This window comes from Scyliorhinus torazame, chromosome 16 (assembly GCF_047496885.1).
Source record: "Scyliorhinus torazame isolate Kashiwa2021f chromosome 16, sScyTor2.1, whole genome shotgun sequence".
Taxonomy (NCBI): domain Eukaryota; kingdom Metazoa; phylum Chordata; class Chondrichthyes; order Carcharhiniformes; family Scyliorhinidae; genus Scyliorhinus; species Scyliorhinus torazame.
Genome location: NC_092722.1, coordinates 197,857,351 through 197,875,423, shown reverse-complemented (window position 1 = coordinate 197,875,423; position 18,073 = coordinate 197,857,351). Strand labels below are relative to the sequence as shown.

At 53.5% G+C, this 18,073-nt stretch overlaps 1 protein-coding gene across 1 annotated transcript in view; it reads right to left on the bottom strand.

The window, feature by feature from the left end:
• cfap43 (cilia and flagella associated protein 43) overlaps positions 1-18,073 on the bottom strand; it is a 313,462-nt gene that overhangs the window by 48,200 nt on the left and 247,189 nt on the right. Inside the window, exons 29-30 of the mRNA XM_072479757.1 lie at positions 9,582-9,689; positions 5,225-5,311 (exon numbers count right to left, since the gene is read on the bottom strand). Of these exons, the coding sequence (XP_072335858.1) occupies positions 5,225-5,311; positions 9,582-9,689 (195 nt within the window). The remainder of the gene's footprint in view (positions 1-5,224; positions 5,312-9,581; positions 9,690-18,073) is intronic.

Genomic DNA, 18,073 nt, shown 5'->3' with positions numbered 1-18,073 from the left:
CTAATCCCAGTGATGTCCTCGCTCTCTAATCCCACTGATGTCCGTTCTGTAATCCCAGTCTGCTCTCTAATCCCAGTGATGTCCGTTCTCTAATCCCAGTCCACTCTCTAATCCCAGTGATGTCCGTTCTCTAATCCCAGTCCGCTCTCCAATCCCAGTGCTGTCCGCTCTCTAATCCCAGTGCTGTCTGCTTTCTAATCCTAGTCTGCTCTCTAATACCAGTGACGTCTATTCTCTAATCCCAATCCACTCTCTAATCCCAGTGATGTCCGTTGACTGATCCCAGTGATGTCCGCTCTCTAATCCCAGTGATGTCCGTTCTCTAATCCCATTCCACTCTCTAATCCCAGTGAATCCCGCTCTCTAATCCCAGTGATGTCCGTTCTCTAATCCCAGTCTGCTCTCTAATGCCAGTGACGTCAATTCTCTAATCCCAGTGATGCCCGCTCTCTAATCCCAGTCCGCTCTCTAATCCCAGTGATGTCCGTTGTCTGATCCCAGTGATGTCCGATCTCTAATCCCAGTGATGTCCGTTCTCTAATCCTAGTCCGCTCTCTAATCCCAGTGATGTCCGCTCTCTAATCCCAGTAATGTCCGTTGTCTGATCCCAGTGATGTCCGCTCTCTAATCCCAGTGATGTCCGCTCTCTGATCCCAGTGATGTCCGTTGTCTGATCCCAGTGATGTCCTCTCTCTAATCCCAGTGATGCCCGCTCTCTATCCCAGTGACGTCCATTCTCTAATCCCAATCTGCTCTCTAATCCCAGCGATGTCCTCTCTCTAATCCCAATCTGCTCTCTAATCCGTGATGTCCGTTGTCTGATCCCAGTGATGTCCGCTCTCTAATCCCAGTGATGTCCGCTCTCTAATCCCAATCTGCTCTCTAATCCCAGTGATGTCCTCTCTCTAATCCCAGTGATGTCCGTTCTCTAATCACAGTCCGCTCTCTAATCCGTGATGTCCGTTGTCTAATCCCAGTGATGTCCGCTCTCTAAACCCAATCTGCTCTCTAATCCCAGTGATGTCCTCTCTCTAATCCCACTGATGTCCGTTCTCTAATCCCAGTCCGCTCTCTAATCCCAGTGATGTCCTCTCTCTAATCCCAGTGATGTCCATTCTCTAATCCCAGTCCGCTCTCTAATCCCAGTGATGTCCACTCTCTAATCCCAGTGACGTCCATTCTCTAACGCCAATCTGCTCTCTAATCCCAGTGATGTCCTCTCTCTAATCCCAGTGATGCCCGCTCTTAATACCAGTGATGTCCGTTCTCTAATCCCTGTCCGCTCTCTAATCCCAGTGATGGCCTCTCTCTAATCCCACTGATGTCCGTTCTCTAATCCCAGTCCGCTCTCTAATCCCAGTGATGTCCTCTCTCTCATCCCCGTGATGTCCGTTCTCTAATCACAGTCCGCTCTCTAATCCGTGATATCCGTTGTCTGATCCCAGTGATGTCCGCTCTCTAATCCCAATCTGCTCTCTAATCCCAGTGATGTCCTCTCTCTAATCCCAGTGATGTCCGTTCTCCAGTCCCAGTCCGCTCTCTAATCCCAGTGATGTCTGTTGCCTGATCCCAGTGATGTCCGCTCTCTAAGCCCAGTGATGTCCGCTCTCTAATCCCAATCTGCTCTCTAATCCCAGTGATGTCCGTTGTCTGATCCCAGTGGTGTCCGTTCTCTAATCCCAGTCCGCTCTCTAATCACAGTGATGTTCCGCTCTCCAATCCCAGTGATGTCCGCTCTCTAATCCCAGTCTGCTCTCTAATACCAGTGACGTCCATTCTCTAATCCCAATCTGCTCTCTAATCCCAGCGATGTCCTCTCTCTAATCCCAGTGATGCCCGCTCTCTAATCCCCATCTGCTCTCTAATCCCAGTGATGCCCGCTCTCTAATCCCAGTGATGTCCGTTGTCTGATCCCAGTGATGTCCGCTCTCTAATCCCAGTGATGTTCCGCTCTCCAATCCCAGTGATGTCCGTTCTCTAATCCCAGTCTGCTCTCTAATCCCAGTGACGTCCATTCTCTAATCTCAGTCTGCTCTCTAATCCCAGTGATGTACTCTCTCTAATCCCAGTGATGCCCGCTCTCTAATACCAGTGATGTCCTCGCTCTAATCCCAGTGATGCCCGCTCTCTAATCCCAGTGATGTCAGTTCTCTAATCCCTGTCCGCTCTCTAATCCCAGTGACGCCATTCTCTAATCCCAGACAGCTCTCTAATCTCAGTGATGTCCGTTCTCTAATCCCAGTCCGCTCTCTAATCACAGTGATGTTCCGCTCTCCAATCCCAGTGATATACACTCTCTAATCCCAGTCTGCTCTCTAATCCGTGACGTCCATTCTCTAATCCCAGTGATGCCCGCTCTCTAATCCCAGTGATGTCCTCGCTCTCTAATCCCACTGATGTCCGTTCTCTAATCCCAGTCCACTCTCTAATCCCAGTGATGTCCGTTCTCTAATCCCAGTCCGCTCTCCAATCCCAGTGCTGTCCGCTCTCTAATCCCAGTGCTGTCTGCTGTCTAATCCCAGTCTGCTCTCTAATACCAGCGACGTCTATTCTCTAATCCCAATCCACTCTCTAATCCCAGTGATGTCCGTTGACTGATCCCAGTGATGTCCGCTCTCTAATCCCAGTGATGTCCGTTCTCTAATCCCAGTCCACTCTCTAATCCCAGTGAATCCCGCTCTCTAATCCCAGTGATGTCCGTTGTCTAATCCCAGTCTGTTCTCTAATGCCAGTGACGTCAATTCTCTAATCCCAGTCTGCTCTCTAATCCCAGTGATGTCCTCTCTCTAATCCCAGTGATGTCCTCTCTCTAATCCCAGTGATGGCCGCTCTCTATCCCAGTGATGTCCGTTCTCTAATCCCTGTCCGCTCTCTGATCCCAGTGATGTCCTCTCTCTAGTCCCACTGATGTCCGTTCTCTAATCCCAGTCCGCTCTCTAATCCCAGTGATGTCCTCTCTCTAATCCCAGTGATGTCCGTTCTCTAATCCCAGTCCGCTCTCTAATCCCAGTGATGTCCATTGTCTGATCCCAGTGATGTCCGCTCTCTAATACCAGTGATGTCCGTTCTCTAATCACAGTCCGCTCTCTAATCCCAGTGATGTCCGCACTCTAATCCCAGTGATGTCCGTTCTCTAACCCCAGTCTGCTCTCTAATCACAGTGATGTTCCACTCTCCAACCCCAGTGATGTCCGCTCTCTAATCCCAGTCTGCTCTCTAATACCAGTGACGTCCATTCTCTAATCCCAATCTGCTCTCTAATCCCAGTGATGTCCTCTCTCTAATCACAGTCCGCTCTCTAATCCGTGATGTCCGTTGTCTAATCCCAGTGATGTCCGCTCTCTAAACCCAATCTGCTCTCTAATCCCAGTGATGTCCTCTCTCTAATCCCACTGATGTCCGTTCTCTAATCCCAGTCCGCTCTCTAATCCCAGTGATGTCCTCTCTCTAATCCCAGTGATGTCCATTCTCTAATCCCAGTCCGCTCTCTAATCCCAGTGATGTCCACTCTCTAATCCCAGTGACGTCCATTCTCTAACGCCAATCTGCTCTCTAATCCCAGTGATGTCCTCTCTCTAATCCCAGTGATGCCCGCTCTTAATACCAGTGATGTCCGTTCTCTAATCCCTGTCCGCTCTCTAATCCCAGTGATGGCCTCTCTCTAATCCCACTGATGTCCGTTCTCTAATCCCAGTCCGCTCTCTAATCCCAGTGATGTCCTCTCTCTCATCCCAGTGATGTCCGTTCTCTAATCACAGTCCGCTCTCTAATCCGTGATATCCGTTGTCTGATCCCAGTGATGTCCGCTCTCTAATCCCAATCTGCTCTCTAATCCCAGTGATGTCCTCTCTCTAATCCCAGTGATGTCCGTTCTCTAATCCCAGTCCGCTCTCTATTCCCAGTGATGTCTGTTGCCTGGTCCCAGTGATGTCCGCTCTCTAAGCCCAGTGATGTCCGCTCTCTAATCCCAATCTGCTCTCTAATCCCAGTGATGTCCGTTGTCTGATCCCAGTGGTGTCCGTTCTCTAATCCCAGTCCGCTCTCTAATCACAGTGATGTTCCGCTCTCCAATCCCAGTGATGTCCGCTCTCTAATCCCAGTCTGCTCTCTAATACCAGTGACGTCCATTCTCTAATCCCAATCTGCTCTCTAATCCCAGCGATGTCCTCTCTCTAATCCCAGTGATGCCCGCTCTCTAATCCCAATCTGCTCTCTAATCCCAGTGATGCCCGCTCTCTAATCCCAGTGATGTCCGTTGTCTGATCCCAGTGATGTCCGCTCTCTAATCCCAGTGATGTTCCGCTCTCCAATCCCAGTGATGTCCGTTCTCTAATCCCAGTCTGCTCTCTAATCCCAGTGACGTCCATTCTCTAATCTCAGTCTGCTCTCTAATCCCAGTGATGTACTCTCTCTAATCCCAGTGATGCCCGCTCTCTAATACCAGTGATGTCCTCTCTCTAATCCCAGTGATGCCCGCTCTCTAATCCCAGTGATGTCAGTTCTCTAATCCCTGGCCGCTCTCTAATCCCAGTGACGCCATTCTCTAATCCCAGACAGCTCTCTAATCTCAGTGATGTCCGTTCTCTAATCCCAGTCCGCTCTCTAATCACAGTGATGTTCCGCTCTCCAATCCCAGTGATGTACACTCTCTAATCCCAGTCTGCTCTCTAATCCGTGACGTCCATTCTCTAATCCCAGTCTGCGCTCTAATCCCAGTGATGTCCGCTCTCTAATCCCAGTGACGTCCATTCTCTAATCCCAGTCTGCTCTCTAATCCCAGTCATGTCCGCTCTCTAATCCAAGTGATGTCCGCTCTCTAATCCCAGTCTGCTCTCTAATCCCAGTGACGTCCATTCTCTAATCCCAGTCTGCTCTCTAATGCCAGTGATGTCCTCTCTCTAATCCCAGTGATGTCTGCTGTCTAATCCCAGTCTGCTCTCTAATACCAGTGACGTCCATTCTCTAATTCCAGTCTGCTCTCTAATCCCAGTGATGCCCGCTCTCTAATCCCAGTGATGCCCGCTCTCCAATCCCAGTGATGTCCGTTCTCTTAACCCAGTCCGCTCTCTAATCACAGTGATGTCCGGTCTCTAATCCCAGTGATATCCGCTCTCTAACCCAGTGATGTCCACCCTCTAATCTCAGTGATGTCCGTTCTCTAATCCCAGTCCGCTCTCTAATCCCAGTTTATTCCTAGCAAGACAAGAAATACAACATATTTTACTCTGTCTTCGGCCACAAGATCATCGTAGGTTTCTCGGAATCGGTCCACCATCAGCTTCGTATTCTGCGTCATCTGAGATTTTGAAGCCTGTCGGAAGGAAGGGAACAGGGTCAGCGCTGTTGAGCACGATGAGGAGCTCAGGGTCAGCGCTGGTGAACACGATGAGGAGCTCAGGGTCAGCGCTGGTGAACACGATGAGGAGCTCAGGGTCAGCGCTAGTGAACACGATGAGCTCCGGGTCAGCGCTGGTGAACACGATGAGGAGCTCAGGGTCAGCGCTGGTGAACACGATGAGGAGCTCAGGGTCAGCGCTGGTGAACACGATGAGGAGCTCAGGGTCAGCGCTGGTGAACACGATGAGGAGCTCAGGGTCAGCGCTAGTGAACACGATGAGCTCAGGGTCACAGCTGGTGAACACGATGAGCTCAGGGTCAGCGCTGGTGAACACTATGAGGAGCTCAGGGCCAGCGTTGGTGAACACGATGAGCTCAGGGTCAGAGCTGGTGAACACGATGAGCTCAGGGTCAGAGCTGGTGAACACGATGAGCTCAGGGTCAGCGCTGGTGAACACTATGAGGAGCTCAGGGTCAGAGCTGGTGAACACGATGAGGAGCTCAGGGTCAGCGCTGGTGAAAACGAACAGCTCAGGGTCAGCGTTGGTGAACACGATGAGGAGCTCAGGGTCAGCGCTGGTGAACACGATGGGGAGCTCAGGGTCAGCGCTGGTGAACACGATGAGGAGCTCAGGGTCAGCGCTGGTGAACACGATGAGCTCAGGGTCAGCGCTGGTGAACACGATGAGGAGCTCAGGGTCAGCGCTGGTGAACACGATGGGGAGCTCAGGGTCAGCGCTGGTGAACACGATGAGGAGCTCAGGGTCAGCGCTGGTGAACACGATGAGGAGCTCAGGGTCAGCGCTGGTGAACACGATGAGGAGCTCAGGGTCAGCGCTGGTGAACACGATGAGGAGCTCAGGGTCAGCGTTGGTGAACACGATGAGGAGCTCAGGGTCAGCGCTGGTGAACACGATGAGGAGCTCAGGGTCAGCGCTGGTGAACACGATGAGGAGCTCAGGGTCAGCGCTGGTGAACACGATGAGGAGCTCCGGGTCAGCGCTGGTGAACACGATGAGGAGCTCAGGGTCAGCGCTGGTGAACATGATGAGCTCAGGGTCAGCGCTGGTGAACACGATGAGGAACTCAGGGTCAGAGCTGGTGAACACGATGAGGAGCTCAGGGTCAGCGCTGGTGAACACGATGAGGAGCTCAGGGTTAGCGCTGGTGAACACGATGAGGAGCTCCGGGTCAGCGCTGGTGAACCTGATGAGGAGCTCAGGGTCAGCACTGGTGAACACGATGAGCTCAGGGTCAGCGTTGGTGAACACGAACAACTCAGGGTCAGCGCTGGTGAACACGATGAGGAGCTCGGGGTCAGCGCTGGTGAACACGATGAGCTCAAGGTCAGCGCTGGTGAACACGAACAGCTCACGGTCAGCGCTGGTGAACACGATGAGGAGCTCAGGGTCAGCGGTGGTGAACACGAACAGCTCAGGGTCAGCGCTGGTGAACACGATGAGGAGCTCAGGGTCAGCACTGGTGAACACGATGAGGAACTCAGGGTCAGAGCTGGTGATCACGATGAGGAGCTCGGTCAGAACTGGTGATCACGATGAGGAGCTCAGGGTCAGCGCGGTGAACACGATGAGGAGCTCAGGGTCAGCGCTGGTGAACACGATGAGGAGCTCAGGGTCAGCGCTGGTGAACACGATGAGGAGCTCAGGGTCAGCGCTGGTGAACACGATGAGGAGCTCAGGGTCAGAGCTGATGAACACGATGAGGAGCTCAGGGTCAGCACTGGTGAACACGATGAGGAGCTCAGGGTCAGTGCTGGTGAACATGATGAGGAGCTCAGGGTCAGCGCTGGTGAACACGATGAGGAGCTCAGGGTCAGCGCTGGTGAACACGAACAGCTCAGGGTCAGTGCTGGTGAACACGATGAGGAGATCAGGGTCAGTGCTGGTGAACACGATGAGGAGCTCAGGGTCAGCGCTGGTGAACGCTATGAGCTCAGGGTCAGCGCTGGTGAACACGATGAGCTCAGGGTCAGCGCTGGTGAACGCTATGAGCTCAGGGTCAGCGCTGGTGAACACGATGAGGATCTCAGGGTCAGCACTGGTGAACACGATGAGGAGGTCAGGGTCAGCGCTGGTGAACACGATGAGGAGCTCAGAGTCAGCGCTGGTGAACACGATGAGGAGCTCAGTGTCAGTGCTGGTGAACACTATGAGGAGCTCCGGGTCAGCGCTGGTGAACACGATGAGGAGCTCCGGGTCAGCGCTGGTGAACACGATGAGCTCAGGGTCAGCGTTGGTGAACACGAACAGCTCAGGGTCAGCGCTGGTGAACACGATGAGGAGCTCGGGGTCAGCGCTGGTGAACACGATGAGCTCAGGGTCAGCGCTGGTGAACACGAACAGCTCACGGTCAGCGCTGGTGAACACGATGAGGAGCTCAGGGTCAGAGCTGGTGATCACGATGAGGAGCTCAGGGTCAGAGCTGGTGATCACGATGAGGAGCACGGTCAGAACTGGTGAACACGATGAGGACCTCAGGGTCAGCGCTGGTGAACACGAACAGCTCCGAGTCAGCGCTGGTGAACACGATGAGGAGCTCAGGGTCAGAGCTGGTGAACACGATGAGGAGCTCAGGGTCAGTGCTGGTGAACGCTATGAGCTCAGGGTCAGCGCTGGTGAACACGATGAGCTCAGGGTCAGGGCTGGTGAACACGATGAGGAGCTCAGGGTCAGCGCTGGTGAACACGATGAGCTCAGGGTCAGCGCTGGTGAACGCTATGAGCTCAGGGTCAGCGCTGGTGAACACGATGAGGAGCTCAGGGTCAGCACTGGTGAACACGATGAGGAGCTCAGGGTCAGCGCTGGTGAACACGATGAGGAGCTCAGGGTCAGGGCTGGTGAACACGATGAGGAGCTCAGGGTCAGCGCTGGTGAACACGATGAGGAGCTCAGGGTCAGCGCTGGTGAACACGATGAGGAGCTCCGAGTCAGCGCTGGTGAACACGATGAGGAGCTCAGGGTCAGAGCTGGTGAACACGATGAGGAGCTCAGGGTCAGTGCTGGTGAACACGATGAGCTCAGGGTCAGCGCTGGTGAACACGATGAGCTCAGGGTCAGGGCTGGTGAACACGATGAGGAGCTCAGGGTCAGCGCTGGTGAACACGATGAGCTCAGGGTCAGCGCTGGTGAACGCTATGAGCTCAGGGTCAGCGCTGGTGAACACGATGAGGAGCTCAGGGTCAGCGCTGGTGAACACGATGAGGAGCTCAGGGTCAGCGCTGGTGAACACGATGAGCTCAGGGTCAGCGCTGGTGAACGCTATGAGCTCAGGGTCAGCGCTGGTGAACACGATGAGGAGCTCAGGGTCAGCACTGGTGAACACGATGAGGAGCTCAGGGTCAGCGCTGGTGAACACGATGAGGAGCTCAGGGTCAGCGCTGGTGAACACGATGAGGAGCTCATTGTCAGCGCTGGTGGACATGATGAGCTCAGGGTCAGCGCTAGTGAACACGATGAGGAGATCAGGGTCAGCGCTGGTGAACACGATGAGGAGATCAGGGTCAGCGCTGGTGAACGCTATGAGCTCAGGGTCAGTGCTGGTGAACACGATGAGGAGCTCAGGGTCAGTGCTGGTGAACACGATGAGGAGCTCAGGGTCAGCGCTGGTGAACACGAACAGCTCAGGGTCAGCGTTGGTGAACACGATGAGGAGCTCAGGGTCAGCGCTGGTGAACACGATGAGCTGCCCAGCTAAATTATATCAAAGAGCTGACCTCGCACTGACAATGCGCCTATCTATGCATCTTGTAAAATGTGTCCACTCTGCTTGATTATTATTAGCTCAAATGCCCACTGACCTTGCAGTCCAGGAGTCATTGCAAGACCCCTGGTGTAAGGTATCGGTGCACGGGTCGCAAGCTAAACAGGACTGCACAACATTCACAATACATTTTATAAATTGTTGAATATGAGGAGATGTTTGTAAGACTATTATTATCTTGATTTCCGCCAAGCTCTCCCTCCTGCCCAGTGGCAGATGCCCCAGTGAACCTTCGTCCCCAGATTCCTGGCCCAGTGTGGCTGCCCCTTGCTCCATTTGAGATGGTGGCCGTGCCTCCCTGGCAACGCGTGGCTGCCTGTGGTCACACGGCGGGACAATTGTCTTAGAACGGAGGACAATCAGCTAAATCATAGGATGACCATGTAATTCTGGGCCAGTTGGTCACTCTGTGAAACAATTAACGATGCACTGATAGTGGATCTATCTCTATTCATGTATTGTACCAAAAACTCCTTCTGTTCTGTGAGTAGGTAGTTGAGTTGAGCGTCTCTGTTTTGTATCTCTTCTTCTATCCGCAATGAGAAGGCCAGGTTGCAGATCTTCAACTCCTCCTGTGGGTAAAGAGTCAGTCAGTCCCACACAAAATCATTTCTATATCTACAATGAGAGGGAATATTGCTGACCATAACCAGCGGCACTTAGTAGCAATATCACCTGTGATCCAGAAAGGGTCAAGATGCTCCCCATGGCATCACTCCATCATTTCAAGCTTAGCCTTCAGAAAGGACAACAGTTGACCTTACACAGGCTTGAGGAGAACCACTCTGTAGAGTGTCAAACCTCCGATAGCCAATTGGTGAAGGAGAGAACCAGATGCCAATGTTTATTCAGTTTCAGACTTATTCAGAGAGTGAAGCATTACATAATCAGGACCTGTTAACTCTACTCCCTCCTCATCATCTCAATGGGCACAAGCAGTCATCCAATCAATGCCCTTCACCTGTATGTACTCGAGCTTTATTTATAATAATAATAATCTTTATTGTCACAAGTAGGCTTGCATTAACACTGCAATGAAGTTACTGTGAAAATCCCCTAGTTGCCACATTCCGGCTCCTGTTCGGGTACACAGAGGGAGAATTCAGAATGTCCAATTCACCTAACATCACATCTTTCGGGACTTGTGGGATGAAACCGGAGCACCCGGAGGAAACCCACGCAGACACTGGGAGAACGTGCAGACTCCACACAGACAGTGACCCAGCGGGGAATCGAACCCGGGACCCTGGCGTTGTGAAGCAACAGTGCTAACTGCTGTGCTACCATGCTGCCCAGTATAAAATTAACATAAAACTCCCTCTGTTCTTTGAAACACTCCCACAACAGGTACAACACTGGGTTAGAAACAGAGTAAAGCTCCCTCTACACTCTCCCCATCAAACACTCCCAGGACAGGTACAGCACGGGGTTAGATACAGAGTAATGCACCCTCTACACTGTCCCCATCAAACACTCCCAGGACAGGTACAGCACGGGGTTAGAAACAGAGTATAGCTCCCTCTTCACTGTCCCCATCAAACACTCCCAGGACAGGTACAGCACGGGGTTAGATACAGAGTAAAGCTCCCTCTACACTGTCCCCATCAAACACTCCCAGGACAGGAACAGCACGGGGTTAGATACAGAGTAAAGCTCCCTCTATACAGTCCCATCAAACACTCCCAGGACAGGTACAGCGTGGGGTTAGATACAGAGTAAAGCTCCCTCTACACTGCCCCCATCAAACACTCCCAGGACAGGTACAGCACGGGGTTAGGTACAGAGTAAAGCTCCCTCTACACTGTCCCCATCAAACACTCCCAGGACAGGTACAGCACGGGGTTAGATACAGAGTAAAGCTCCCTCTACACTGTCCCCATCAAACACTCCCAGGACAGGTACAGCATGGGGTTAGATACAGAGGAAAGCTCCCTCTACACTGTCCCCATCAAACACTCCCAGGACAGGTACAGCACGGGGTTAGATACAGAGGAAAGCTCCCTCTACACTGTCCCCATCAAATACTCCCAGCACAGGTACAGCACGGGGTTAGATACAGAGTAAAGCTCCCTCTACACTGTCTCCATCAAACACTCCCAGGACAGGTACAGCGTGGGGTTAGATACAGAGTGTAGCGCACAAAGACTCCCGAGAGACGAATAGAAGTGAAGTCGATGAGGCTTTATTAAGCGTGACTCGTTCCCCGTAGTTCAGCAACAGACTGAAGCTGCGGGAGAATTCCTGGTTCTTATACTCCGCCTTCAGGGCGGAGCTAGAGATCAACAGCCAACCAGGACCCGGGATCTGTCAGCCAATGACATCACGGCTTCACAGTCCCACATGACACCTAATGCATACTACCACATTCACCCCTTGTTAAAAATGAACCCGGCGGGGTGGTGCTTCGCATGGTGGTAGGGGTTTACAAGGCTGGTCCTGGGAGGAAAAAAAACTTTTGCGTGTCATTACAGTGCCCTACACTGGGCTATGTACAGGGTTTTTTTTGTTTTGAACTATTTACAGTATTCGTAAGAGGGAAAAGGAAAAAAAAACATTCTTGTTAAAGTCCACAACATTCTAGTGTTACACCGATGCCACGAGTCAGGCGGGCGGTCTGGTCGTCCTTGTCGATCGCCTCAGCCCCGGTGGTGGTGGTGCTTGTTCCAATGTTGTCGCCTCCGGGAGCTTTACAGTTTCCGCTTCAGCTTCACTTCTGGTCGGACCTGGGAGGAGGACCGATCCTCCCGGGAAGGGGGCTGTCGCGGGGTGCGCCGTTGGCAGGGAGGGGGTGATTGGTGTCGAGGGGGTGTGTGTGTTGCCGGCGGGCGCCAGATCTCGCAGGGAGACCGTGTCCTGTCGGCCGTCGGGGTACTCCACGTAGGCGTACTGCGGGTTCGCGTGGAGGAGGTGAACCCTCTCGACCAACGGGTCCGACTTGTGCGCCCGCACATGTTTCCGGAGCAAGATGGGTCCTGGGGCCGCCAGCCAGGTCGGCAGCGACGTTCCAGAGGAGGACTTCCTGGGGAAGACAAGGTGGCGCTCATGGGACGTTTGATTAGTGGTGGTACACAGCAGCGACCGGATGGAGTGGAGGGCGTCCGGGAGGACCTCCTGCCACCGTGAAACTGGGAGATCCCTGGACCGTAGGGCCAGTAGGACGGTCTTCCAGACCGTGCCGTTCTCCCTCTCTACTTGCCCGTTCCCCCGGGGGTTGTAGCTGGTCGTCCTGCTCGAGGCTATACCCTTGCTGAGCAGGAACTGGCGCAGCTCGTCACTCATGAAGGAGGACCCCCTGTCGCTATGGACGTATGCGGGGCAACCGAACAGTGTGAATATGGTGCTAAGGGCTTTAATGACTGTGGCCGCTGTTATGTCAGGGCAGGGGATGGCGAAGGGGAAACGGGAGTACTCGTCCACCACGTTCAGGAAGTATGTGTTGCGGTCGGTGGAGGGGAGGGGCCCTTTGAAATCCAGACTGAGGCGTTCAAAGGGACGGGAAGCCTTGATCAGGTGCGCACTATCCGGCCTGAAAAAATGCGGTTTGCACTCTGCGCAGATGTGGCAGTTCCTGGTGACTGTACGGACCTCCTCCACAGAGTAGGGGAGGTTGCGGGACTTTATAAAATGGTAGAACCGAGTGACCCCCGGGTGGCAGAGGTCCTCGTGGAGGGTTTGGAGACGGTTAATTTGTGCGTTGGCACATGTGCCGCGGGATAGGGCATCGGACGGCTCGTTCAGCTTTCCGGGACGGTACAAGATCTCGTAGTTGAAGGTGGAGAGCTCGATCCTCCACCTTAAGATCTTGTCATTTTTAATTTTGCCCCGCTGTGCATTATCGAACATGAAAGCTACCGACCGTTGGTCAGTGAGGAGAGTGAATCTCCTGCCGGCCAGGTAATGCCTCCAATGTCGCACAGCTTCCACTATGGCTTGGGCTTCCTTTTCCACTGAGGAGTGGCGGATTTCTGAGGCGTGGAGGGTTCGGGAGAAAAAGGCCACGGGCCTGCCCGCTTGGTTAAGGGTGGCCGCTGGAGCTACGTCGGAGGCGTCGCTCTCGACCTGGAAGGGGAGGGACTCGTCGATGGCGCGCATCGTGGCCTTTGCGATATCCGCTTTGATGCGGCTGAAGGCCTGGCAAGCCTCTGTCGACAGAGGGAAAGTCGTGGTCTGTATTAGGGGGTGGGCCTTGTCTGCGTACTGGGGGACCCACTGGGCGTAGTATGAAAAGAACCCCAAGCAGCGTTTTAGGGCTTTTGAGCAGTGAGGGAGGGGAAATTCCATGAGGGGGCGCATGCGTTCGGGGTCGGGGCCTATTATCCCATTGCGCACTACATATCCCAAGATGGCTAGCCGGTTTGTGCTAAAAACGCACTTGTCCTCGTTGTATGTGAGGTTCAAGGCTTTAGCGGTATGGAGGAATTTTTGGAGGTTGGCGTCGTGGTCCTGCTGATCGTGGCTGCAGATGGTCACGTTGTCGAGATACGGGAACGTGGCCTGCAACCCGTGTTGATCAACCATTTGGTCCATCTCCCTTTGGAAGACCGAGACCCCGTTTGTGACGCCAAATGGGACCCTTAGGAAGTGGTATAATCGCCCGTCTGCCTCGAAGGCTGTGTACTTGCGGTCACTTGGGCGGATGGGGAGCTGATGGTAGGCGGACTTGAGGTCCACGGTGGAGAAGACCTTATATTGGGCAATCTGATTGACCATGTCGGATATGCGGGGGAGAGGGTACGCATCCAGCTGTGTGTACCTGTTGATGGTCTGGCTATAGTCTATGACCATCCTTTGCTTCTCCCCGGTCTTTACTACTACCACCTGTGCTCTCCAGGGACTATTGCTGGCCTGGATTATGCCTTCCTTCAGCAGCCTCTGGACTTCGGACCGAATAAATGTCCGGTCCTGGGCGCTGTACCGTCTGCTCCTAGTGGCGACGGGTTTGCAATCCGGGGTGAGGTTTGCAAACAAGGATGGGGGCTCAACCTTGAGGGTTGCGAGGCCGCAGATAGTGAGTGGGGGTATTGGGCCGCCGAATTGGAAAGTTAGGCTCTGCAGGTTGCACTGGAAGTCTAATCCCAGTAATGTGGGCGCGCAGAGTTGGGGAAGGACGTAGAGCCTGTAGTTTTTAAACTCCCTCCCTTGCACCGTTAGGGTCACTATGCAGAAGCCTTTGATCTGTACGGAGTGGGATCCTGCAGCTAGGGAAATCTTTTGCGCACTGGGACGGATGGTCAAAAAACAGCGTCTTACCGTGTCGGGGTGGATGAAGCTTTCTGTGCTCCCGGAGTCGACCAGGCATGGTGTCTCGTGTCCATTGATCAGCACCGTTGTTGTCGTCATCTGGAGCGTCCGGGGCCGTGCTTGGTCCAGCGTCATTGAGGCCAGACGTGGTCGTAGTGCTTCAGCGTCTTCCTCGAACCCCGTGGAGCCGTCGATGCTGGGGTCCATTGTTGCCGTCCAAGATGGCGGCGGGGGTGAACAAAATGGCCGCCCCCATGCATCGCACATGGCTGGGGGGTCACAAGATGGCGGCGGGGGTGGACAAAATGGCCGCCCCATGCGTCGCGCAGGGCTGGGGGGTCCCAAGATGGCGGCGCCCCTCCTCCCCTCGTGGTGGCCGGGTCCCAAAATGGCGGCGCCTGCGGGTCGCACATGGGGCGCTGGGGGGGTTGGGGAGCGTTTGAAACGCGCAGGACTCCTTCTTCTCCGGGGACAGCGGCGACCCCCCGGGACCGGCACACAGCCGGGAAATGGCCCTTTTTCCCGCAGCTCTTGCAAATCGCTGCGCGGGCCGGGCAGCGCTGCCGGGGGTGTTTCGCCTGGCCGCAGAAATAGCAGCGGGCTCCCCCGGGACGACTTGGCGTCTGAACCGCGCAAGCCTGTGGTGGGGGGGGGGATTTGTCGCGACGGGGGTTCACGGAGCCCAAGGGGCTGCCGCGCGGTCGGGGCCGTAGGCGCGGGCGTTTTGCGCGGCCACATCTAGGGAGGCTGCAAGGGCCCGTGCCTCTGAGAGTCCTAGCGACTCTTTTTCTAAAAGTATTTGGCGGATTTGGGGAGAGTTCATACCAGCCACGAACGCATCGCGAATTAACATGTCCGTGTGTTCAATCGCGTTTACCGGCGGGCAGCTGCAGGCCCGTCCCAAAATTAGCAGCGCGGCGTAGAATTCATCTAGCGATTCTCCGGGACTTTGCCGTCTCGTTGCGAGTTGGTAGCGTGCGTAGATCTGGTTCACTGGGCGAACATAGATGCTCTTTAGTGCTGCGAACGCCGTCTGGAAATCCTCTGCGTCTTCGATGAGAGGGAAAATTTCCGGACTTACCCTCGAGTGCAGGACCTGCAGTTTCTGGTCTTCTGTGACCCGGCCGGGGGCCGTTCGGAGGTATGCTTCGAAACAAGTCTGCCAGTGTTTAAAAACTGCTGCTGAGTTCACTGCATGGGGGCTGATCCTCAGGCATTCCGGGACGATCCTGAGCTCCATAGTCCTTTAAGCACGCTTAATAAATTGTAGCGCACAAAGACTCCCGAGAGACGAATAGAGGTGAAGTCGACGAGGCTTTATTAAGCGTGACTCGTTCCCCGCAGTTCAGCAACAGACTGGAGCTGCGGGGAGAATTCCTGGTTCTTATACTCCGCCTTCAGGGCGGAGCTAGAGATCAACAGCCAACCAGGACCCGGGATCTGTCAGCCAATGACAACACGGCTTCACAGTCCCACATGACCCCTAATGCATACTACCACACAGAGTAAAGCTCCCTCTACACTGTCCTCATCAAACACTCCCAGGACAGGTACAGCACGGGGTTAGATACAGAGTAAAGCTCCCTCTACACTGTCCCCATCAAACACTCCCAGGACAGGTACAGCACGGGGTTAGATACAGAGTAAAGCTCCCTCTACACTGTCCCCATCAAACACTCCCAGGACAGGTACAGCACGGGGTTAGATACAGAGTAAAGCTCCTCTACAGGGGATGTCCCGGAGGACTGGAGAATAGCCAATGTTGTTCCTCTGTTTAAGAAGGGTAGCAAGGATAATCCCGGGAACTACAGGCCGGTGAGCCTTACTTCAGTGGTAGGGAAATTACTGGAGAGAATTCTTCGAGACAGGATCTACTCCCATTTGGAAGCAAATGGACGTATTAGTGAGAGGCAGCACGGTTTTGTGAAGGGGAGGTCGTGTCTCACTAACTTGATAGAGTTTTTCGAGGAGGTCACTAAGATGATTGATGCAGGTAGGGCAGTGGATGTTGTCTACATGGACTTCAGTAAGGCCTTTGACAAGGTCCCTCATGGTAGACTAGTACAAAAGGTGAAGTCACACGGGATCAGGGGTGAGCTGGCAAGGTGGATTCAGAACTGGCTAGGCCATAGAAGGCAGAGGGTAGCAATGGAGGGATGCTTTTCTAATTGGAGGGCTGTGACCAGTGGTGTTCCACAGGGATCAGTGCTGGGACCTTTGCTGTTTGTAGTATATATAAATGATTTGGAGGAAAATGTAACTGGTCTGATTAGTAAGTTTGCAGACGACACAAAGGTTGGTGGAATTGCGGATAGCGATGAGGACTGTCTGAGGATACAGCAGGATTTAGATTGTCTGGAGACTTGGGCGGAGAGATGGCAGATGGAGTTTAATCCGGACAAATGTGAGGTAATGCATTTTGGAAGGGCTAATGCAGGTAGGGAATATACAGTAAATGGTAGAACCCTCAAGAGTATTGAAAGTCAAAGAGATCTAGGAGTACAGGTCCACAGGTCATTGAAAGGGGCAACACAGGTGGAGAAGGTAGTCAAGAAGGCATACGGCATGCTTGCCTTCATTGGACGGGGCATTGAGTATAAGAATTGGCAAGTCATGTTGCAGCTGTATAGGACCTTAGTTAGGCCACACTTGGAGTATAGTGTTCAATTCTGGTCGCCACACTACCAGAAGGATGTGGAGGCTTTAGAGAGGGTGCAGAAGAGATTTACCAGAATGTTGCCTGGTATGGAGGGCATAAGCTATGAGGAGCGATTGAATAAACTCGGTTTGTTCTCTCTGGAACGAAGGAGGTTGAGGGGCGACCTGATAGAGGTCTACAAAATTATGAGGGGCATAGACAGAGTGGATAGTCAGAGGCTTTTCCCCAGGGTAGAGGGGTCAATTACTAGGGGGCATAGGTTTAAGGTGAGAGGGGCAAGGTTTAGAGTAGATGTACGAGGCAAGTTTTTTACGCAGAGGGTAGTGGGTGCCTGGAACTCGCTACCGGAGGAGGTAGTGGAAGCAGGGACGATAGGGACATTTAAGGGGCATCTTGACAAATATATGAATAGGATGGGAATAGAAGGATACGGACCCAGGAAGTGTAGAAGATTGTAGTTTAGTCGGGCAGTATGGTCGGCGCGGGCTTGGAGGGCCGAAGGGCCTGTTCCTGTGCTGTACATTTCTTTGTTCTTTGTTTGTTCTTTGTACACTGTCCCCATCAAACACTCCCAGGACAGGTACAGCGTGGGGTTAGATACAGAGTAAAGCTCCCTCTACACTGTCCCCATCAAACACTCCCAGGACAGGTACAGCGTGGGGTTAGATACAGAGTAAAGCTCCCTCTACACTGTCCCCATCAAACACGCCCAGGACAGGTACAGCACGGGGTTAGATACAGAGTAAAGCTCCCTCTACACTGTCCCCATCAAACACTCCCAGCACAGGTACAGCACGGGGTTAGATACAGAGTAAAGCTCCCTCTACACTGTCCCCATCAAACACTCCCAGCACAGGTACAGCACGGGGTTAGATACAGAGTAAAGCTCCCTCTACACTGTCCCCATCAAACACTCCCAGCACAGGTACAGCACGGGGTTAGATACAGAGTAAAGCTCCCTCTACACTGTCCCCATCAAACACCCCCAGCACAGGTACAGCACGGGGTTAGTTACAGAGTAAAGCTCCCTCTACACTGTCCCCATCAAACACTCCC